At 51.5% G+C, this 22,768-nt stretch overlaps 1 protein-coding gene across 4 annotated transcripts in view; it reads right to left on the reverse strand.

Annotated features, from left to right (window-relative positions):
• Nucleotides 1-233: 233 nt before the first annotated feature.
• The window catches only part of Jup (junction plakoglobin), a 29,199-nt gene continuing 6,664 nt past the window's right edge, over nucleotides 234-22,768 (reverse strand). For 3 of the 4 annotated variants that reach the window (XM_051158605.1, XM_051158608.1, XM_051158609.1), the window contains exons 2-15: nucleotides 17,432-17,647; nucleotides 14,433-14,692; nucleotides 14,084-14,322; nucleotides 11,896-12,097; nucleotides 10,536-10,680; nucleotides 9,992-10,095; nucleotides 8,076-8,414; nucleotides 6,613-6,768; nucleotides 5,879-5,998; nucleotides 3,391-3,541; nucleotides 3,165-3,286; nucleotides 1,904-1,943; nucleotides 1,511-1,676; nucleotides 234-553 (exon numbers count right to left, since the gene is read on the reverse strand). In XM_051158605.1, the coding sequence (XP_051014562.1) occupies nucleotides 1,525-1,676; nucleotides 1,904-1,943; nucleotides 3,165-3,286; nucleotides 3,391-3,541; nucleotides 5,879-5,998; nucleotides 6,613-6,768; nucleotides 8,076-8,414; nucleotides 9,992-10,095; nucleotides 10,536-10,680; nucleotides 11,896-12,097; nucleotides 14,084-14,322; nucleotides 14,433-14,692; nucleotides 17,432-17,639 (2,238 nt within the window). In that variant the 5' untranslated portion in view covers nucleotides 17,640-17,647 and the 3' untranslated portion in view covers nucleotides 234-553; nucleotides 1,511-1,524. The remainder of the gene's footprint in view (nucleotides 554-1,510; nucleotides 1,677-1,903; nucleotides 1,944-3,164; nucleotides 3,287-3,390; nucleotides 3,542-5,878; nucleotides 5,999-6,612; nucleotides 6,769-8,075; nucleotides 8,415-9,991; nucleotides 10,096-10,535; nucleotides 10,681-11,895; nucleotides 12,098-14,083; nucleotides 14,323-14,432; nucleotides 14,693-17,431; nucleotides 17,648-22,768) is intronic. The other variant, XM_051158606.1, reaches the window with a different exon arrangement.

Here is a 22,768-nt window from a genome sequence, read left to right on the forward strand (position 1 = left end):
GAGAGAAGGGCAGGTCCTGGTAAGGGGCATTTGGAGTCTCCACTCTCTTCCCCCTGGAAGGTCCCTGAACTTTTCAAAAAAAAAAAAAAAAAATCTTTGGATGTCAGGGGTTGGGGCCTTGAACCTGTGTCTTGGATAGTCCAGGAGGTCAGGGCAGTTGGATGCTGAAGTTCAGAGAAGATTGGCCCCAGGAAAAATAAAAGTAAAAATAAAAATAAAAGAAAGACAGAAAGAAAAAGAAAAAGAAAAGGATGGAAGCCCTGGGGGGCCCAGGCAGCTGGAACCAGCAGAGAGGGTTGCTGTGTGGGGACACAGGCTGAGTCTAAAGCTTTGGTGGCCGTAGCCATAGTGGGGAGGGGAGAAGGTGCTGAGTGAAGCCTGGATCCACAGTCCAGGACAGAAAAGCAGGAGCAGACACCATCCCAAGAAACCCTGCGGAGGAGCTCTGGAGCGTGGGTTCAGCAGGAAGTCCAGGCTAGCTCCCAGGGCTCAGGTGCTTTTCTGTCTCATCCCACAGTCTGCTCTCCAGAGCTTCCCAGGTGAGAAACAGCTCCTGTGGGGCATACAGACACAGGGGTCATGTACTTGGCAGGCCTGTGTTCCCCCCTCAACCCCAGAAGCTCAAGGTGCTGTTGTGACACCTGCCTACCATCCCAGAAAAAAAAAAGAATGGCTCTTCCCTTGTTTGCTTAGAAGTAGCTGGAAGAGCAAGGGACCAAGCAAGGGGCAAGTATAAGGAGAGCCCCCCCCCGCCATGCCATGCAGGCCTATAATCTAGCTACTTAGGCGGCTGAGGCATGCCTAGGCTCCAGGTGAGTTAAAGGCTAGCCTTGACAGCCTTTGTGTTGTTTTGTTTTTTATGTATATGAGTGCTTTATCAGCATGTACACCAACTTCTCAGAAGAGGGCATCAGATCACATTATAGATGTTTGTGGGCCACCTTGTGGTTTCTGGGACTTGAACTCAGGACCTCTGGAAGAGCAGCCAGTGCTCTTAACCTCTGGGCCATCTCTCCAGCCCCATAGCCCAGGCAGTTTTTCGAGACTATTTTAATATAATAGAAAGCAAAACCAAGGCTAGGGATGCAGGTCAATGGTAGAGCACTTGCCGAGCACTCACAAGGCTCTATAGGTTCAATCCCCAGTGTTATAGAAGAAAAAAAAAAAAAGGTGACACCAGGCATGGTGATGTCACTAAGACTGGGGGAAAGCCACAGACTTGAAGGTAGCCTCAGTTACATAGCGAATTTCAGGCCAGTCTGGAACACAACGTAAAACCTTGTCAATAATAATATTCATCATCATTTAAAAAAAAAAAAAAAAAAGAGGTGCAGGCCAGACTACAGTAGACCAGAAAGCATAGAATTTCCACAGTCCTTCTCCACCCAAAATGAGCCAGGGTCTGTAGCACAGAATGGAAAGGTCCCCACCAGACCGTTCAGAGAGAAGAGGAGGTGTCCCGGCTATAGGCAGAGGGCAAGGCTGCAAGACAGGGAGGGAGGGGCCTTACTGAGGTGGAGCCAGCTAGGCCAGCATGTGGTCTGCAGTGGGGTAGGAAGGCCTCAGGCCGTCACTATAGGTGTCCATGGGGTAGTCCCCATCCATGTCCATATGCATATCCAGTGGGTCCAGAGGCACATCGCTGGAGTACATGGGGCGGTAGGTACCATCCATGTCTGGGGAAGAGAAATAAAGGCTTATCCAGGGACCTGTAGGCCACCCGTGGTAGTGGAGTACACCCACTGCTAGGGACCTAACTCCCTCTCCTATCCCCCCACCCCCAGCTCCCACCCCACCCCCACCCACACAGCGGGGATCTAGACTGGAACACATTGGCTACCATGAGTTTCCCACTCTCACCCACACAGCCCCAGGCTCTGGGTTGGGGGTTCCACACACTTACCATCTGCATAGGGTTCGTTGATTGGGATCATACTCTGGGCCTGAGGAAGGACAGAAAGACATAGGAAGTGTGGGAAAGTATTTTCTGGGCTACTTTTCCACCGAGGAACAAGGGGCCAGGAGACCTCTCAGAGGAAGAGAAGAAAGCACCCACGTCCCCGGGCACCATCCTGGGTAGAGGTCTCATCACTGATGCTTTGGGTTCCTACAGGCCTGAGTAGCTGTGGGAAGGGAGTGAGGGGACAGGTGTACACACAGACAGGGTACAGCTGGCTACATGGTACCCATATGCAAACTAGAGCAAGGCAACCCTGGATGTGGGGTGTAGGCCAGTGACAGAGTACCTACTTAGCATGCCCAAAGCATCCCCAATACACACACACACACACACACACACACACACACCTCACACTCACAAATCTTTTATATCCATGTGGGAAAAAAAGAGATGTAGCTAGGAATAGTGGGTGGGCTCATGCCTACTATCCCAGCACTTAGGAGGCTGAGGCAGGGGGATGGGTGCAAACTTCAGGCTAGCTTGGGGTACAGAGATGGCAGTAATTCCAGCATTCACTGGTCAAGGCAAGAGGATCACTATACATTCGGGGTCAGTCTGCGTTACATAAATAGCAAGGCTATCTCAAAACACCAAGGACTACAGGTACAGCTCAGTGATGGAGTGCATTCAGGGTGTGCACAAGGCCCCCAGTACTAAAAAAAAAAAAAAAAGCCAAGCAAACAAACAAAACCATATACATAAAACAAAACCAAAAATTAGACATATGGTTCAATCTACTATCTATATGAACCTCAGTGCAAAATAAAATCAAGGGCTGGAGAGATGGCTCAGAGGTTAAAAACACTGCGCTTCCAGAGGTCCTGAGTTCAATTCCCAGCAACCAGATGGTGGCTCACAACCATCTATAATGTGATCTGGTGCCCTCTTCTGGCTTGTAGGGGTACAAGCAGGCAAAGCATTGCATACATAATAATCTTTAAAACAAACAAACAAACAAAATCAAAATCTAGCCAAGTGTGGTGACCCATGCCTTTAAGTCACAGCACTTGAGAGGTGGACACAGGAGGATTTAGAGTTCAAAATCAGCCATGAGGTGAAATAATGAGTTGGAGGCTATCCCTGGCTGCACAAGACTCAATTCTAAACCGCAATTTCTGAGGTCAGCTACGCCTCCTCAGAGAGCTGCCCCCCAAGCAGTATGCAGCTTGCACAATCAGATGTTCATGTCCAGTCAGATACTCACAGCCTCCCAGGCAGCTGGGTCATGCTTGAAGAGTGAGTTGGTGAGCTCCACAGACACTCGCTTACGGTAATCTGGGTTCTTGTCCTCCGAGATGCGGAAGAGGACAGCGGCAGCGTAGGTGGCTGAGCAGAGAAGGAGGAAGTTAAGTTCCCTGTGACAGGAGAAACAGAACCCAGGCTCCGCCCTCTAGCGCTTGCCCCGCAGTCACAGCGTCACAGTCCCTCACCGGTGCCCTCATTGCGGGAGTGGAGCAGTTCCATGAGAGGCGCAGAGGCACCCTCGGCATCAATGGCATCGGCAGCCTCCTTGTCCTGGGCCAGCTCACACAGCACCCCGGCAGCCACACGCTGGATGTTCTCCAGGGAAGCATACAGGAGCTAGGAGTGAGGACACAGGTGGAGGTGAAAAGTGAGATAAACCAGGCTTTGTACCAACAGCCCTGCCCAGCCCTTTCCTGTCTACCTATCTTATAAACTAAAAAGCCAGGGAAAGCACAAAGAAAGGGAAAAAATCCGGATGGTGGCAGCACATGCCTTTAATCCCAGCACTCGGGAGGCAGAGACAGGCAGATCGCTGTGAGATCAAGGCCAGGCTGGTCTACAAAGTTAGTTTAGGGACTGCCAAGGCTACACAGAGAAACCCTGTCTCAGAAAAACAAACAAACAAACAAACAAAAAAGGGTAAAAAGAGCCGGGCATGGTGGCACATACCTATAATTCCAACACTCGGGGAAACAGAGGCAGGCGAGATTTCTGTGAGTTCAAGGCCAGCCTGGTCTACAAAGCAAGTCAAGGACAGCCGAGGATACACAGAGAAACCCTTTCTCAAAAAACAAAAGCAAAACCGTGGTTGCTGGGAATTGAACTCAGGACCTCTGATGAGCAGACAGTGCTCTTAACTGCTGAGCCATCTCTCCAGCCACTATTTATTTATTTATTTATTGGTTTTTCGAGACAGGGTCTCTCTGTGTAGCTTTGGCTGTCCTGTATTCATTTTTTAGATCATGCTGGCCTCACCTGCGATCCACCAGCCTCTGCCTCCCGAGCACTAGGTTTGCCCAGCCCCTCAATTTATTATTTTTTTTAAAGATTTATTTATTTACTTTATGAGTGCTCTATTTGCATGTGCACCAACATGCCAGAAGAGGGCACCGGATCTCATTCTAGATGGTTGTGAGCCATCATGTGGTTGCCAGGAATTGAACTCAGGACCACTGGAAGAGCAGTCAATGCTCTTAATCGCTGAGCCATCTCCCCAGCCCTTCCAATTAATTTTTTTAGACAGGGTCTCTCGCTATCTGGAGGAGATTCCCTCCTCTCGTCTCCACTCCTCCCAGTGCTGGGATTACAAACATAGGCTGTAGCCCCTGGCTTTTTTCCATAAGTGCTAGGGAACCGATCTCAGGTCCTCATGGTTACCCAAGGCCCGCTAGTAATTTTGGTTCCTTTTTCTTTCTTTCCTTTCCTTTCCTTCTTTTTTTTTTTTTTTTTTTTTTTTGCCTGCCATGGTAAAATAAGACATTTTCTTGAGTATTATTTCAAAGCCTGTCCTACAAACCTATGAGTTCATAATGGATAGGAGGGAGAAAGTGCTAACAACTGAAACAATCCGTTACCACTGAAGGTAAATAAGAAGCTAAAAAAAAGTAAGAAATATGTTCAAAGGCAAAAAACCAAACAAACCAACCCTCTTCCTGGGCTGAGGACGTAGCTTAGGGGTAAAGCTTGCACAAGGCCCTGGGTTCAGTCCCCAGCACCACAAAACAAACGCATCCCTCTTCCAAAGCATCATTGCATATGGCTGTGTGACATAACGCAGTCTTCTGTTTGACCTTTTCATTTAAAAGGTCATGCTATTAGCCCAGACCGCCCCAGAACTGTCTCTTGATCCATCAGGCTCCGCCCCCCAGTGCAACACCACATCCTTCATTCCTTTTTTTTTTTTTTTTTTTTTTAAGATAAAGTTAACCCAGGCTAGCTTTGAGTTCACTCTGTATCCAAGGCTGGTTTTACACTGCTCATCCTCCTGCCTCTGCTCCTGAACGTTGGCAAGGCAAGCATGTGCCACCACACCCAGCTGTTTCCTTTAAAACCATTTCCTTACCATTAGACAAAGGGTTTGTTTTTAACAGCCGTGTCTGCAATTGTTATCTCTCCGCATCAAACCTCTGTCCGTTTAAGCTGTGTTAAATGATTTCCCCAGCACAGTCAGATTTGAATTCCAGGTCAAAGGATGTGACTCTTTCTGAGTCGCTCTCCACACTGCACTGGCGGTGGCTTCCTGCCAGCCTTTCCCCGACAGCAGGCCACAAGATGCTTGCTCAGTTCACCTTCCTTGGCCAGTTTGACAGTAGAAAACAGACCCCTCACTGGGGGGTGGGGGGGGCTAAATTTAACTTCTGTACATTCCCGGGCTGAGCTGTTTGTTGATGAAGCCACCTGGGAGCCACTTGTTGACTCCGCCCACACAGCACTGCTGGGACCCAGTGCTAATGAGGCTCCGGCTCCTGTTTTCCACGTCTGTGCTTGTCACCGTTGTTTTGAACGGACAGATGCTTTTAACATCTGCGAGGCTGCATCTCAAGAGGGCTCATTTTCTCATCTGTGGTCTCCTCCCACTCACCCACCCTAAACTAGCCTGTGACCCACACATCCCAAAGCCTTCAGTCAGCAGAGTCTGGGGACAGATCTCCTGCCTGTCTGTCCTGGACTCACTTGGACAAACAGCGGAATGGTGTTGAGCCGGAAGATCTCCATTCGGTTCATGGGATCCCGGGCAAGGATGTGCAGGGCTCCAGTACAGCCTTCCACAATCTCCTCCATCTTCACACCGTCCTGCATGAGAGGAGCCATGAAGTGTAAGAATGGGGAAAGGTGACCCCAGACAAAGCCACGACCTCCACCATCACAACCCCGACACTGTTCACCAACCCCCGGAGTTGACACTGACGTGAACTCACCTCTTCCTTTTTTTTTTTCTTTAAACATTTATTTATTTATTTATTTATTTGGTTTTTTGAGACAGAGTCTCTCTTTGTAGTCTTGGCTGTCCTGGACTCACTTTGTAGACCAGGCTGGCCTCGAACTCACAGCAATCCACCAGCCTCTGCCTCCCAAGTGCTGGGATTAAAGGCATGCGCCACCACCGCCCAGCTAAACATTTATTTATTTATTTATTTATTTATTTATTTATTTATTTTATGTGTATGAGTGCTCTGTTTTCACGCACACCAGAAGAGGGGATCAGATTCCACTACAGATGGTCCTGAGCCACCGTGCGGTTGCTGGGACTTGAACTCAGGACCACTGGAGGAAGAGCAGTTGGTGCTCTTAACCACTGAGCCATCTCTCCAGCCCCGCTTCTTCCTTTATACACACACACAAACTCTGAGGACACACCAACCACCCCACCAAGGAGGCTAACCCCCGCTGCCCCAGAGTTCGTTTACCGTGTAGGGCTGCTGGATGCCAGCAGCCGCATGTCGCTGGGCATCCTGGTGGGCCTTAACCAACAGCTGAACAAGGCGAGGAATGACCGCGGCCTCCTGCAGTGGGGCGTGGTTAGCTGGGCACAGAGCCAGATTCCGGATCAGGCCGATAGTTGCCTGGCAAGAAAGGACATCTGGAGGATCCCAGCTTTAGGCATTTTGTCCCTCCTGTCATCTCTTCTGAATCCCAGCACCTCTGTAGCAACAACTGCAGCGGAAGGAGTCCTGGCTACTCCTGCAGCTAGAACTCCGAGTGTGCTTTGGGGTAGGGGGTAGGGGAGGCCTGTAGGCACAGGACAGAAAGATCTAGATCTAAAGTTAGGGCTTTGGCTTAGCTGATAGTGCTTGTCCAGGATACACAAAGCCCTGGGTTTGATTCCCAGCACCACACAGACTGGGTGTGGTGGCACATGCCTATAATCCCTAGCATTTGAGAGACACAGAGGCAGGAGGATCAAGATGATCCTCTGCTGTAATTTGACTCTACTTAAAAAAAAAAAAAAAAAAAAAAGATCAGCCAGGCGTGATGGCACATGCCTTTCATCCTAGCACTCAGGGAGGAGGTAGGTAGATTGCTGAGTTCGAAGCCAGCCTGGTCTACAAAGTGAGTCCAGGACAGCCAAGGCTACACAGAGAAACCCTGTCTCAATAAAACAAAACAAAACAAAAATGGATCGAGCTTCCTGAGGTGAGATATGCCTCTAGTATTCTCAGCAGTCAGGAGTCTGAGGCAGAAGGGTTACAAGTTAAGGCCAGCTGGGCTGGAGAGATGGCTCAGAGGTTAAGAGCACTGTCTGCTTTTCCAGAGGTCCTGAGTTCAATTCCCAGCAACCACATGGCGGCTCACAACCATCTAGAATGAAATCGGTGCCCTTTTCTAGCAGGCAGGCATACATGCAGGCAGAACATTGTATACTAAATAAATAAATAAATTGTTAAAAACAAACAAAAAATAAGTTAAGGCCAGCCTGGGCTACATCTCAGAGACCTTGTCTCAAAAAAACAGCCAGAGCCAGAAATGGGGGCACACACCTTTAATCCCAGCACTCTGGAGGCAGAGGCAGGAGAATCTTTGTGAGTTCAAGGCCAGCCTGGTCTACAGAGTGAGTTCCAGGACAGCCAGAACTACATAGTAAGAACCTGTCCCCAAAAATCCAAAGAAAATGAATAACTCCAATAAAAAAAAAAATTTTTTTTTAAATAAAGAATAAAATAACAAGCAGGGAAAAAACAAAAGCAGATAAACAAAGACTCTGGATCTCTGGAGCAGAGACAATGTTGAAATAGAAACTGCTATGAGAGATTATTTCCTGTCATCTAGGTCCACTTTGTTGCTTTTCCTGTGCCCTGACTATATCCCTGCACAGGGGTCCACTTCCCCTCTCCTAACCCCCACAGCCACGGCTGTGGCCTTTCCTGGGTACCTTGACCAGGGGCCACTGGTTTGGCTGGTTCAGTAGCTTTACAATGGCTGGGATGCCATAGTTGAGGCGCACAGAGTTCTGGGCCATCTCAGCCTCCGGGTGGCGGCTCGTAAGGTGACGCAGAGCACAGACGGCGGGCTCTGTGATGTCATCCTTATCCCCAGCTCTCAGGATGGCATGGATGAGCGCCTCCACACCGCTGTTCTGTGTTACCAGCGTCTTGTTTTTGCTGTTGTTGCAGGTCAGGTTGGAGAGGGTGCCGGTGGCACAGGTGAGCACGTTGACGTCATCCACACTCAGCTGGTTGACCAGGATCTTCAGCACGCCCTCCAGGCCCTCCTGAGACAGGAAGAGGAAAAGGGGGGGAAGAGTCACACCACCTCTCCACAGCCTCCCCCAGTAGGTCTGAGGGGAATGGATAGGCTGAAGGGCTTCCTTCAGTCTTGCTTGTGTGTGGCTGGAAAACCTTCACACCGTGGCCTCCTGAGGGAGGCTGTTGTTAAGCAGCTTCTGGGGCAGTATGGCCATGAGGCTGAGAAAGGCTGGAGATCTTCCCACAGACCCCACAGCTGCAGGTCTGCCTCTGAGCCCATGCTCTTTCCTCTGTCTCATGCGGTTCGTTCCTGCTAAGCCCAGGAGGAAGTTAGCAAGGAGGTCATAGGCTTCAGTGGTCAGCAGGTCGCCTGCCACATACATCCACCTTGCTGGGCCTTCTCTGTGACACCAAGGGTTCTCAAGCTATTTCTACTTCCAAGAAAACACCCTCACTCAGAACACTCGCTTCTTCCAAGGAGAGATGTGTGGGTCTAGTAGTGGGTTAGAAAGGCTTTAGGCCAGCTGAGTGTGAAGGTACACGCCTTTAATCCCGGCACTGGGGAGGCAGAGGCAGGCGGATCGCTGTGAGTTTGAGGCCAGCCTGGTCTACAAAGTGAGTCCAGGACAGCCAAGGCTACACAGAGAAACCCTGTCTTGAAAAAACAAAACAAACAAACAAAAAGAAAACAAACTAACAAACAAAAAAGAAAGGACAGAGGCCTTGGAGAGATACAGTTATGGGGTCAGAATGCCAGCTCTGCCATTTACTAGCTCTGAACACGAGCTTTCTCTTAACTCTGAGCCTTAGGCTCTTCCACAACCAATAGGGCTTGCATGTTCTGGCTTCTAGGCCACCAAGGGGGCTAAAGTCAGCTCCCATCCATGGAAGCCATGCAAAACGCCAGCCCATGGAGGGTGCTTGCTTGGCAGTGTAGTGACAGGGAGGCACAGGGACAGAAGTCTGCTTGGAAGGCAGTGCCAGGGCCTTGCCTTGAAGCTGTAATGCTCTGTGGTCCGTTATTTCATTTCTGCACATTGACGTTTTGCCTATCTGCACCACGTCTGTGCCAGGCATCCTCAGAGGCTAGAAGAGGAGGACATCAGATGCCCTGGAACTACAGCCACAGACAACTGTTGTTGTTTGGTTTTTCAACACAGGGTTTCTCTGTGTCTTCTTTGCTTGGCTGTCCTGGACTCGCTCTGTAGACCAGGCTGGCCTTGAACCCACAGAGACCCACCTGCCTCTACCTCCAGAGTGCTGGGATTAAAGGCGTGTGGCACTGTGCTCAGCCAGACAAGTGCTTTTAACCATGAGCTATCTCTCCAACCCCAGTAGCACTGCTCCTGCCCCAGGGTGTCGGCCCAAACTGTCCCATCACCATCACCTGAATCCCAACCTAAAGATGTCAGCCCCCTTCCTCTTCCCTTCCCTGGTCCCTAAGCTGGATAAAAGCCTCCCACTAAAGGTGCGATGATCATCTGGACATTTCCAGCCTTTGCCACGAGGGACAAAGACCCAAAGGTCCCAGAGGTCCCATACCTAGGTGGAAGGCTGACAACATGGCTTAAGAGACTGGCCCAGGTCCAGACTCTTCTCTTACCTGCTTGGTGGCCACATCTGAGAGGTTGCGCAAGGTCCACAGGCAGTTCTGCACCAGGCGTGGGCTGTTGCTTGTCAGATGCTTGCCCAGGGCCTGCATCCCACCTAGAAAAGGGCCAAGGGTCTTGTCAGCCTTAGGGGAACCAGAGACAGGGCAGGGGTCCAACTCTGGTCCTCCTGACCCCACAGGTTACTCTTTCTTTATTTTTAAAGGATTTAGTGGTGTGTGTGTGTGTGTGTGTGTGTGTGAGAGAGAGAGAGAGAGAGAGAGAGAGAGAGAGAGAGAGAGAGAGAGAGAGAGAGAGAGAGAGAGAGAGAGAAAGAGCGAGCCTGAGCGAGCCTGCGCAAGCGAGCGAGCTGCAGTGCCTATTGCAGCCAGAAGAGGGCATCAGGACCTCTGGATTTGAGCTATAGGCAGCTGTGAGTCGCCAGATGTGGACATTGGGAACCAAACTTAGATCCTCTGGAAAAGTAGCAAGAACTCTTAAGGTTTGAGTAACCTCTCCAGTTTCCCCCACAGGCCACCTCGAGGTTCTCACACTCACCAGCCTCCACGATGGCAGGCTTGTTGCTGGGACACACGGAGAGGACCTTGAGCACACGGCTGGTGGTCCAGAGAAGTTTCTCGTAGCTGTAGTTCTTCATGATCTGCACGAGCCCCTGGGGCCCCCCATTGGCCAGGATGATCAGCTGTGGTGGGAGAGAAGGTTTGAGTGTGAGGCAACAGGCGAGTGTGTGTGTGTTTGTGTGTGTGTGCTGGGGTGGAGTGTGGGTGATGAAGCTGTCACTATGGAGAGCTTCCACCAAAGTGTAAATGGCTTTTGTGATGATCAAGCTGACATCTCAAAAAAAAGAAAAAAAAAAAAAAAAAGATAATACCAAGGATGTGGCAAAGGGACCCCAGTCACAGACATTATCACTGATGGTAGTATAACGCACTGTAACCCCTTGAAAGAGAGCTAACCCACTGAGTAAAAGTCTAGAAGTATAGATAGATAGATAGATAGATAGATAGATAGATAGATTTTTTTTTTAGAAAGATTTATTTATTATATATACAGCACCCTGCCTGCATGTACACCTGCAGACCAGAAGAGGGCACCAGATCTCATTATAGATGGTTGTGAGCCACCATGTGGTTGCTGGGAATTGAACTCAAGACCTTTGGGAAGGCAGTCAGTGCCCTTAACCTCAGAGCCATCTCTCCAGCCTCTAGATAGATTTAAAAAAGAAAACAACAAAAACCTGTTCCACACCTATACTCCAGTAGTTCAGAGACTCAGACAAGATCTATGATTCCAGGTCAGCCTGGGTTAGATAGTATGAGACTCTGTCTTAAAAACAGAGAGAACTGGAGAGATGGCTCAGGGGTTAGAAGCACTGGCAGCTTTTCCAGAGAGCCAAGATTCAATTCCCAGCACCCACACGGTGGCTTACAACCACCTGTAATTCCAGTTCTAAGAGACCCAACATTCTCTTCTGGCCCCCAAGGGTACTGCAAGCCAAGTTTCCACCCAGGCCCCCCTTTTCAATTCTAGGGATTAAATCCAAGATTATTTAGCATGTTAGGCAGTATTCCATCACTGAATTATATCCTGATCTCTATTTTTTTTCCCCCGAGACAGGGTTTCTCTGTGTAATAGCCTTGGCTATCCTCGATTCGCTTTGTAGACCAGGCTGGCCTCTCAGAGATCCGCCTGCCTCTGCCTCCCAAGTGCTGGAATTCAAAGCGTGTGCCACTGCCGTCGCCGCTGCCGCCACCCAGCTCTGATCTCTAGTATTTTTTTGTTGTTGTTGTTTTTTTCTCATCCTTAAAAGAGTGGCTCTGGAGAATTCAGTACTGGGACAAGAGACACATTCATCTGAATACAGCCTGAGGCTGTCGGCTTTGGTGAAGGGACCCACCTTGCTCTCCTGGTTGCCATAGGCCAGGAGCTGCAGGCAGTCGGTGGTGATGGCCAGGAACTTAGGGTTGTTCTTGTTAAGCAGAGGTACCATCTTCTGCAGCCCATCCGCCAGACGCACCGCCATCTTGGCTCCCTCCTGGGAGAGCAGCAGGTTGTGCAGTGTGGTGATGGCGTAGAACAGGACAGACTCCACAGGGGAACTGGGGAGCAGGCAGAACCCAAGAGTCAGACCCCAGAAGGCCCAGCCTGAGTGTGTGGGTCTGGAAGGAGACCCCATCACATCCAGAAAGCTCACCTCAAGCCAACGTCCCCACACAAAGGTCCCTTCCTTAAAAAATCTCATCCTTCCTGAGGCACAACCTGTTCTTAGTTTCATTTATGTGCGTGTGAGTGTGTGTGCACATGCATGTGTGAGTGTGTGTGTGTGTGTGTGTGTGTGTGTGTGTGTGTGTGTGTGTGTTGGTGGGAATGAGCACTTATGGAAGCCAGAAGACAAACTCAGGTGTCATCCTCAGGAATGCAAAGAGCCCCCTTAGATACACGGTCTCTTACTGGGCGGGATTCTTCCTGTCTCCGCCTCCCCAGTGTTGGGGAAACATTGTAGCACAGCCAGCATTTTCTCATGCTTCCTGCTTGAGAGGTAGTCTGTTGACTGAGCTATCTGCCCCTAGACCCAGTTCTACTCTTTTCTTTCTTCTTCTTCTTTTCAAAGATTTATTTATTCATGTATATGAGTGCTTCTTTTCTTTTCTTTCTTTTCTTCTTTTTTTTTTTTTTTTTAATTTTTTTTATTATTATTATTTTTTTTTGGCTTTTTTTGAAACAGGGTTTCTCTGGGTGGCCTTGGATGACCTGGACTCGCTTTTGTAGACCAGGCTGGCCTGGAACTCACAGTGATCCACCTGCCTCTGCCTCCCTCCCCAGCACTGGGATTAAAGGCGTGGGCCACCACACCTGGCTGAGTGCTCTGTTTTCACCCACACACCAGAAGAGGGCACAAGATCTCGTTCTAGATGGTTATGAGCCACCATATGCTTGCTGGGAATTGAACTCAGGAGCTCTGGGAAGAGCAGCCATGCTCTTAACTGCTGCACCATCACTCCAGCTACCCCTCCACGTCCCCCTTTTTTTAAAAGACAAGTTCTCACTATAGAGCCTTGGCTAGCCTAGAACTTTCTGTATAGATCAGGTTGGCCTGGAACTCAGAGAGCACTGCATGTCTCTATCTCTTGAGGACTAGGATTAAAGGAGAGCACCACCATGCCCAGACAGCCCCACTATTTTTTTTAATTACTTTGATTTTTGTGTGTGTGTGCATTGATGTTTTGCCTGCATGTATGTCTATGTGAGAGTGTCAGATCTTGGAGTTACAGACTGTTGTGAGGTGTCATGTGGTTGCTGGGATTTGAACCACGGCTCTCTGGAAGAGCAATCAATGTCCTTAACCACTGAGCCATCTCTCCAGCCCCCAGGTCCACTGTTAAAAACATCAGCACATGGGGGCTGGAGAGATGGCTCAGAGGTTAAGAGCACTGACTGCTCTTCCAGAGGTCCTGAGTTCAATTCCCCACAACCACACGGTGGCTCACAACCATCTATACTGTGATCTGGTGCCCTCTTCTGGTCTACAGGTGTGCATGTAGGCAGAGCACTGTATACATAATAATAAATAAATATTTTTTAAAAACAAACAAAAACAGAAAACATCAACACAGCGCATATCTCGCCACTCCCCATCTGAGGTCCTACACGGTGCTAAGCACATAGTAGGTCCCTGAGCAGCTGAGTCACTATTGTGGGTAAGCTCATACAGCAGGAGCCCTGTGAGATCACAGGGTAATAAAATGAGCTTCTATCCTCCAAAACCTCCCATGCAACATCAGCATAAGGCCAGGAAAGAGAGGGGGAAAAAAAAAAAGCACGGTCAGGTAGGGCTCAGCCGTGCTACCCTCTCACGCTAGGATAGCCTGTCCCCCATCAAGTCTGACCAAATCCACTTATCCGTCTAAGCCCCGCCCTCAGTGCCGTTCTGCCTCTGGTCAGTCTCAACCATCCTTTGCTACAACTAGGTTAGGCTGTGAGCGGCGAGATCCAGGATGGGGGTGTCTTGCTATGTATGTAAGGAAGCCCAGGGTAGGGATGCTGGGAGGTTCCCGGATGATGCTATCCAACAGTGGGGCAAGTACCTGAGCATTCTGACGAGAGCAGGGATGCCTCCAGACTTGAAGATAGCGAGCAGCCCCTCCCGGTGGTGGGAGAGGTTATGCAGGATACTGGTGGTACACCGAGCCGTGTCCAGGTCACTGGTGTTCTGCATGGTACGCACCACGGCGGCTACCAGCTGCGGCGAGCCCATTAGCGCCCGGCGGGATGCTTCCTTCTTGGACAGCTGGTTCACAATCATAGCCGCCTTGGTCACCACTACCTGGAGGAAGTGTGTGAGACCTTGAGCAGGTGGCCCTCAGGCTCCTCCTCACAGAGGGAGGCCAAGGACATGGCGTCCTCCCACCCCACCCCTCTAGGCCCTTCACAGACCGGATCCTCGTCGTTGAGCAGCTTGGTGAGCTCAGGCAAAGCCCGGGTGGCCAACTCGGCATCATCCTGGTAGTTGATGAGATGTACAATGGCCGATTTGAGCAACTGGGATGGCTCGGCCAGGCGCTGCAGGTTGGTGGTCTGCCCCTCCACCTGGGTGGCCAGCAGTAGAGAACTGTCCTCGCCTGACACACCTGGACACATGGCCTCCCGCACCCGCTTGGCTCTGGCTGTAGTGGACATCTGGTACTCCAGGTCAGCTGGAAACAAAACGACACAAGGACTGAACTGCAGGAGATTTAGAGGAACCCTGACAGGTTAGCTAAGGCTATTTTAAAATATAACAGGTGTGAAAATACTGCTGTGGGGGCTGGAGAGATGGCTTAGTGGTTAAGAGCACCGCCTGCTCTTCCAAAGGTCCTGAGTTCAACTCCCAGAAACCACATGGTGGCTCATAACCATCTGTAATGTGATATGGCGCCCTCTTCTGGCTTGCAGGAGTACATGCAAGCAGAGCACTGTATACATGATAATAAATAAATAAATCTTTAAATAAAAATAAAAATATTTTAAAAAAGAAAGAAAATACTGCCGTGATAATAATTATTATAGGCCTGATAACAAACACGTTGGGCAATACTGATAAATTAACAGCAACAAGGGGCTGGGGAAATGGTTCTGTAGTTAAGAGCACTTACTGCTCACGCAGAGGACCCAGGTTCCATTCCTAGCACCTATAGGGTGGCTCACAGCCATAGCTAACTCTAGTCCCAGGAGGTTTGGGCGCCCTCTTCTGGCCACCACAAGCACTGCATCCATTTGGTGCATTATATATAACGCACAGGTGGGCACACGCTCACACACTTAAAAAAGTTAAAAATGGTTTTAAGTTTCCCAAGTTGACTTTGAACTTTCTCTGTACTCAGGTAGACCTTGTGCCTGTAATCCTCCTGCCTCAGCCTACTAAGTCGCTGGGACATCATAATACCTCTAATTATTAACAGCTGCGGCTGGAGATGTAGCTCGGCTTGTCTAACAAGGTTCCATTCCCAACACTGAATAAAATCAGACACGGTGGCACCCCATGTAATTACAGTTCTCCGGAATTGGTGGCGAGAGGACCACAAGCTGAAGGGCACCCTTGACTACACAATGAGTTTAAGACAGCCTAGCCTACCTGAGACCAGGGGCTGGAGACGGCTAAGAGCACCTGCTGTTTTATCATGAGGATCCGAGTTCCAGTCCCAGCACCCACACCGTGCAGCTCAGAAACAAAGTAACTCCATCCCTAAAGGATCCTAAGAAGGACACTCCTTCTTCTGGCCTCCACGGGTACCCTGGCACACACTTGTGCGTGAGTTCAGATGCACACACATAAAGAGCGGCAAAGAAACCAACAAACAAAAAATAATAGCTAATGGTGGAGATCTTAGGTGCCTGACAGTGCGTTAAGTGTCTTTCTCCTACTCTTTCATTAAATCTGACAACAACAGCCTCACAAGGCGAGTTTAATATTCTCTCCACTTTGCGGGACGCAGGACACTGAGGTCGTAAAAGCGGTGGACTCAGGAGCCCAAAGCCCCTCCCCTCCCTCCACCTGTAACCATCAGGGCAGTCGTGGGATTAGACAAGCTAAACTTCATCGTTCTAATTATACACTTACCCTGGGGGTGGGGGTGGGGGCGGGGCAAAATGAGTCCCAGCGCACCAGCCAAGCTCATTTAGCCAATCAAGAGACAGGGCAGAAGTGTGGCTTTGAGAAAGCAAGAGCAAGGGTCCTCAAGGGAAACACTGGGTTCTACCTCTGGGTAGGCTGGGGCTATTAACAAAAAGTCCCCTATTGCCCTGCTGTGGCAAATGTCCCAATGCCCTAGTAGAGAGGGGTGCAGGGACAGAAGGTTATTCTCTAATTAACTGGGGGCGCAGAGGCTGCCCATAGGGATCTCCCCGCCACCGTCCGCTTTCCTTTAGCTCCCAGAAGTGCGCCTGGCCTGGCCCACCTGCCAGCATGGCCCAGAAGGATACGTGGGACACAGAAGTTCAATTCATAGAGTTCTAATTAGCCACCACTCAGCCTGCACCAAAGCTTATCCCCTGGGGCCATCTGCAAATGACAGTCCCGAAGCCACAAGCACCTCCATCCCAGAGGGGAAGGTCCACCTGGAATTGGTAGAGTATTTGCCTTTGGGACAGGAACCCACAGCTGACTCAGCTACTCCACAGCCACCCCCCAATCCCCGGCACACCCCCGCCCCCCGCACATCTTCAGGTCAAGCACTAGCTCAGTCTAAACTTGAACACTGTGAAGCTTCCACCAGACTGAGGGGGGGGGGATGGGGCAGGGCAGGGCAGGTTGTTCCCTGTCTCTCTCATCCGACATGAAGTCCCTGGAATGAAAAGAGTGTGCCTTTCCAAAAAACTCCAGGTCCCCCCCCCAGCCCCCCTACTCGGATGACAGCAATAAAGTCTCCTTATTACATTCCTAAGATCCCAGATTTCAAGAACTTTGGGCTGCTTCCTCCAACCAGTGGCATCCTGGGGCAGGGTCTATGCCTCCCTATATATTCAGAGATCATTGCAGGGGGAGGGGGGAGTGTATGTCTCTCTGGGAAGCCACTGGTTCCCCTTCGCACATCCTGAAGTGTGGGAACTATGGCTCTTTCTTCACGTGTCCTTTCCTCTTCAGGCTTCCTAAGTCCCCAAGATTCGAACTGTGACTCTTCTTTCAAACCAGAGGACCCCTGCCCCCCCCCCCCCCACACACACACCTTGATCCATCTCCCTTCAGGATACAGCCAGATTTTCTGCTTCAAGGAAAAAAAAAATGCCTGGAAGGCAGGGGATGGTGTTGGCGCACACCTTTAATCCCAGCGCTCGGGAGGCCAAGACAGGCGCATCTCTGTGAGTTCGAGGCCAGCCCAGTCTACAGAGCAAGTTCCGGGCCAGCCAAGGCTACACAGAAAAACCCTGTCTTGAGCAACATAACAAAAAGTCCATACCTTGGTTCTGGGGCACGCCCTGGGTATAGGTGGTGGTCTTCTTGAGTGTGTACTGCCTGCCACAGGCATCATCCTCATCCATGATGCCCTTGCTGCTGATGGATGGCACACAGGTATTGACACCTGAGTGGATGCCTGAGTCGTAGGTGTACGTCTGCTGCCACTCGGTCACCTTGATGGGCTGTTCAATCAGGTTCATCACCTCCATGGCGGCTGCTGGAGGTAGGGGTGCGGGGTGGGGGGAGACGATGGGCGGGGAGGACAGAAGCACAGTGTCAGCTGGCTGGAGGGACAGCGCCACCCCCCAGTTTCAACCCAGCAGGAGCCCTCTTCTTCTGATACCCCACCATAACCTCCAAGGGCCTCAGAGGGTTACAGACAGAAAGATGCAGGGGTGAAGTGAAGCAGAAGGGCACCCAGTCCCCAGAAAGGGGCGGCCCAACTGGAAGGCAGTCTGGCCACACACAGTAGAGCTGTAGAGGGGGCCATGGTAGCTAGGCTTTGTTTGCTTCCCCGCCTGTGGAGACAGGAAACAGCCAGGCCCCTCCAGGCCAGCGCAGGCTCACTCACCAGCCTGTCCCAACCCAACATTTCCAGTGGAAAAAGGAACGAAGGGCTTCTTCGGGACAGCTGCAAGGCTCCGCAGACCTGCCCTCACTCCTCTGCAGGAGCTCCCAGGGAAAGGTTGCCGAGGCTGCAGCACCCAGCCAGCCATTGGATGAGAGGCTGGGTGGGGCAAGGAAGCGGTCCAACAGGTTTCTCTGGGATGCCCCAGGCTTCCTCAGAGTTCCGGAATCTCGCTTAACAGAAGGTCAACCTTAACCAGGCCTTCCTCCCATCCAGCTCCCTCCTTTCCCAGCATTCTGAGCTCTGCAGACCAGTCCACATCTCAGGAATCTACTCCCCAGCCAATCTGCCTCTCAAGTTGGGTGCCAGTGGCTTCGAACTCAGATCCCACTACTCTCTGGAAAGGGCTCACTATGGCAAGGGCACTTAAGTCAGTGTTGGGAACCTGGGTGTTGCTGCCCAAACCACCTCACCTCTAGGGTGTTTGTTCATCTTCCGCTTCCTGGAACCCAGGCTTTAGCAGCATGGAGTGGGGTAGGCCTCTGGGGTGGCCATAGCTGTTGAGGAATCTCACCCTGCTCTGAGGACTTGGGGTCACCTGAAAGCTCATGAGCCTCTGTGCCTACCTGATGTGGGCTTTCCCATGCGGTCTGTTTGGCTGCACTGGCACGGGCACTGACACCATTGCAACAACCACCCAGCTACATGCAGGTTAGCCCAGGACAAGAGACAGGGAATGTCTGAGGGCCTAGTATGTTTTCACATCCCTTATACATGCCTCCAGACACTTCATAGATATCGCCAGACCCCTCACAAATGCCATTGCCCTCACGCATCAGTTTCAAAGCTTTGCTCCTCCATTTATAGATGTGGAAACTGCCTCGAAATGGGACCAGAGAAGGGACCAGGCATAAGCAAGCTTGACACTGAGGTCTCCTGCCTCTACACTCCAATATGGTCTCAGAGAATGAACAGAGGCCAGGCTAGTCCGCTCATAAAACAGGGGGTGGGGGGGGGGGTGTTGGCGGTGCCTGGCATCTCTCAAACAGGTTGTTCCACCATGATGGGGGACCTGCAAAAATTAGGGTGGGGCAGCTGGCGCACTGAGAGGCACCACCCCAGGAACAAAGAGAATCAGGGGGCCTCTTTGCTGTTCTACCTGGCCCCACCCTCCCAGAGCATGAAGACACTGGGGCATGGTAGAACACGCCTGTCATGCCAGCACCCGTGACAGAAGGATCACCAGTGGGAGGCCAGCTATCAAAGGAGACACCTGTTTCAAAATAAAAAAAGGACAGCTTGATGGATGTCCTCCCTGCCTTTCATGGGACACACAGCCCCTCCCCTGCCACAAGCAGTCCAAACACAGGCAGAGGCCGGAGCAGTACCAGCTCCAGGCCGCCGCCGCTCTCAACCGTCCTGGCTGACTCAGAGTTTCGTTTGGGGTTGATCAACAGCCGGCAGGCCCGGGCCACCGACAGCAGGCTCTGTGCCACCAGATGTGCACAGCTGCTCCCAGACACTTGCCGGGAGTAGCTATTTTAGAATACCCCCACCTTCTCATGATCTCCCCGCCCCACCCCTGCCCCACCCCCACCCCCTCCCAGCTCCAGCAGCAGAGAAAGGCCAGCTCAGGAAAATCCTGCCTCCTCCATCCTGTCCTCTGCCCCAAGGGTGGCTCCCAAGAGAGAACTGAGGAGCTTGGGAGGAAAGAGTGGGTTCTAGAAGGCACCTTTGGGAGAGGGCAAAAATAAAAACAAACAAAAACTGAACCTCAAGCTCAAGAAGGTAAAACCCACTGGTACTGACTCCAGTGCCTTGTGGAGGCCAAAAAAAAAAAAAAAAATCCCCAGTCCGACCACAAAGCTTTCTGCTACAGAGATAGCCATCTAACTAGCCACCTAGGACCCAGAGGGACAGGAGAAGGCTCACCCCAAACCAAGGACCAGCCTCAGGTTAGAAGGGAACACTGCAGTCTGGGGTTCACTCACAAGCTGGTCCTCTGGCCCAGATGGTCAGGCCTGGAGCCAAGGAAAGCCAAGGGCTGGATAGGCGCCCAGGGCCAGGCAGAGGTCAAAGGGCGTCAGAGGGCAAGCATCCAGGTCTCTAACAGCCAGTGGATTTCAACCCAGCTGGCAGGCCTTTGCTGATTCTCCATTTCTAGGTGGAAGCCAAGGCTCCACATTGCAGGAATGGTGGCACTATGCCCAATGCTGGGTCTGTCTTACTTGTAGACCGGGGTTCACCTCTTATAGAGTTGAGGGAAGATGAGCCCTCTGAACCATGGGATATGAGAGGATAAGACTGAGGGTGCTGCCAGGTGGGGGACCCTCCCACCGTTGCACAGTCAGATCAGGGTCTGGTCTCAGCTCTACCACATATGCTGAGGATCTTTGGGTGGTTTATTTGTTTTTGGTTTTTTGTTATTGTTGTTGCTTGTTTTTGTGGCTTTTCGAGACAGGGTTTCTCTGCGTAGTCTTGGCTGTCCTGGACTCGTTTTGTAGACCAGGTTAGCCTTGAACTCACAGAGATCTGCCTGCCTCTGCCTCCCCAAGTGCTGGGATTAAAGGGGTGCGTCACCACCAGACTCTTTGTGGGTGTTTTTCAACCCAAGTTTCTTCCACAGAAAGGCTGGACCCATGATCTCAGAAGCATTGATGTACCAGATTCTAATAAGACACTAGGGTTCCTATGTCAACAGAGAGAGGGCTGAGAGACGGTGCAAGGTCAGCAGGAAGCGGTTCAGAGCGGGGACACACCAGAACTTTCCACAGAGACAGCTATTCTTGCAACAGGAAGGCTGGTAGTCAAGCTACCAGACAGGACTGTCAATCGACTTCACCTTTCTCCCTAACAACTCCCCAAGAGAGTCTGGGAAAGTCTTCTGTAACAAGCAAAAGGACAGGTTTGGCCATTCCCGGGGTGGAGAGGCCGCACCCAGTTTGGTCCCAGCATTCTCCACCCTGGGCCCACAGGTCAGACCTTGCTGCAATGCCCCTGGACAGTGCCAGGGTGGAAGTCAGGGAGACAGTGATGGATGGGGCCCTTCCCCAGGCACTGGGCCAGAGACGGGTAGAGACAGAGACAGAGACAGGGCGGGTTTCCTAGTTGAATGGGGGATCTTTGTTTAGCAGTGGGGACTCTGCTCCATTGTTGGCAGCAGGGAGGAAGAAGCCAGTTTTAGAGATCGCAGGGTGGAGTAGAGGGGCAGCTCAAAGACAGGAAGAGAGAAGACACAGGCTCTTCAAGGGTATGAAAAGGACCCTTCCTTCCCCCCGCCCCCACTGGCTCCAGCCTGGGGAAGAGCCGCACCCTTCATGCCTGTCCTATGCAGCCAGTTGGGGTGCTGGCACCAGGCACCCTCCATCCAAGCTGTCCTGCAGGATGATGCCCAGTCCTGACTTTAAAAATAACCCCACCAAGAAAGAGTGACAGCAGCCTCCAGCCTAAGCCAGCACCTGCAGGGACAGTCAGCAACAGGCACAGGAGGAGGCTGGGCTACTAATGACAGGAAAGACAACTAACAATAAATATGCTCAGGAACACGCTGCCCGAGAGGCTGTGTAGGACCTGGGTGCAGAAACGAAACCCGGCCACTATATGGTAGACAGGCAAGTGTGGGCTCCCCTAGAGGCCCTCTGGGCTAGAGGTGGGTACCCTATGCACATCCAGACCCACAGGCTTACATCAAAGCGGAAGAGGAATGGTGGGTAAACATCTTTGCAGAGGGGCTCCATCAGAACCACCCCTTAACGGGCTGTGTGGGCTTTCTGGCAAGTCAAACCATTTAGTCTTGTGACCCCTTTCCTCAGACTGTATGTGACCCAAACAAGGCTGCTACCTCTCCCTGCCTCACCTTCAACCTGCAGCAGCGGCCAGCCCAGACAGAACAATCCCCACCTCAGGGTGGGGGTTAGGAGGTGATAACCAGCTCCTCACTGCCTTGGGATCCAGCTGAGATACAGCCAGCACTCCCAAGCACAGAAAGAAACACACAGTCATGATACGCACAGTCAGACACAGGAGCTTCTAAAGACTGCAAAAATTCTGGGAAGGAACCTCTCACTGTCCCCCAATACCCCCATTCTACCATGATAAGAGGCTTCTGGGCAGACACATGGCCTCCATCAGCACAAAAGTCACACTAGGAGGGGAGTGACAGCAGGGGCCGTCGTGCATGGTCTGGGAGACTGAAGAAGCCAAGGAACATCTCAAAGGAAAACTCTCACTTCCAGGCTGGAGGGCAGGCCAGGCCAGGCCGTGGCTGAGAAGTGGTCTGGGGCGGGAGAGGCTCAGGCCACGACCGAGCTGCTGTTTGTTCTCTTCTGGGCTGCTTCCCAAAGCAAACAGAGCAGGGTGGGAAAATGGAGGGGATGTGTAGCAGCGGGAAGCAGCCGTGGCCAAGTGGCCTGACCTGGGGAACCTCAGGGCTCCCTGCAGAGGGCTCCAGCTGCAGCTCACCCCGGTGGAGGACAGCATCCCAAGCCGGCAGAAGAGCCCAAAGCAGGACTCTAGGGAATGGAAAATCACTCCAGCTGTTACAAGCCACTAGCCAGCACCACCGGGGCCCAGGCTCCAACAGCGGTTGGATGGTAGGCAGCAGGTCAGCGTAGGACGTTGCCGGGAGAGGGCTAAGCAAAAGGGACCTGAACTCTTAGTTCCCAGACAACACAGGCTGCAGAAATGAAAGCTTTGCAAAGAAGGCTTCATGAAAACGCCTTGGTTGGGGCCACTGAGGTAGCTTCAGCAGGCAGAGGTGCTTGCTGTACA

This window comes from Acomys russatus, chromosome 16, assembly GCF_903995435.1.
Source record: "Acomys russatus chromosome 16, mAcoRus1.1, whole genome shotgun sequence".
NCBI classification, from domain to species: domain Eukaryota; kingdom Metazoa; phylum Chordata; class Mammalia; order Rodentia; family Muridae; genus Acomys; species Acomys russatus.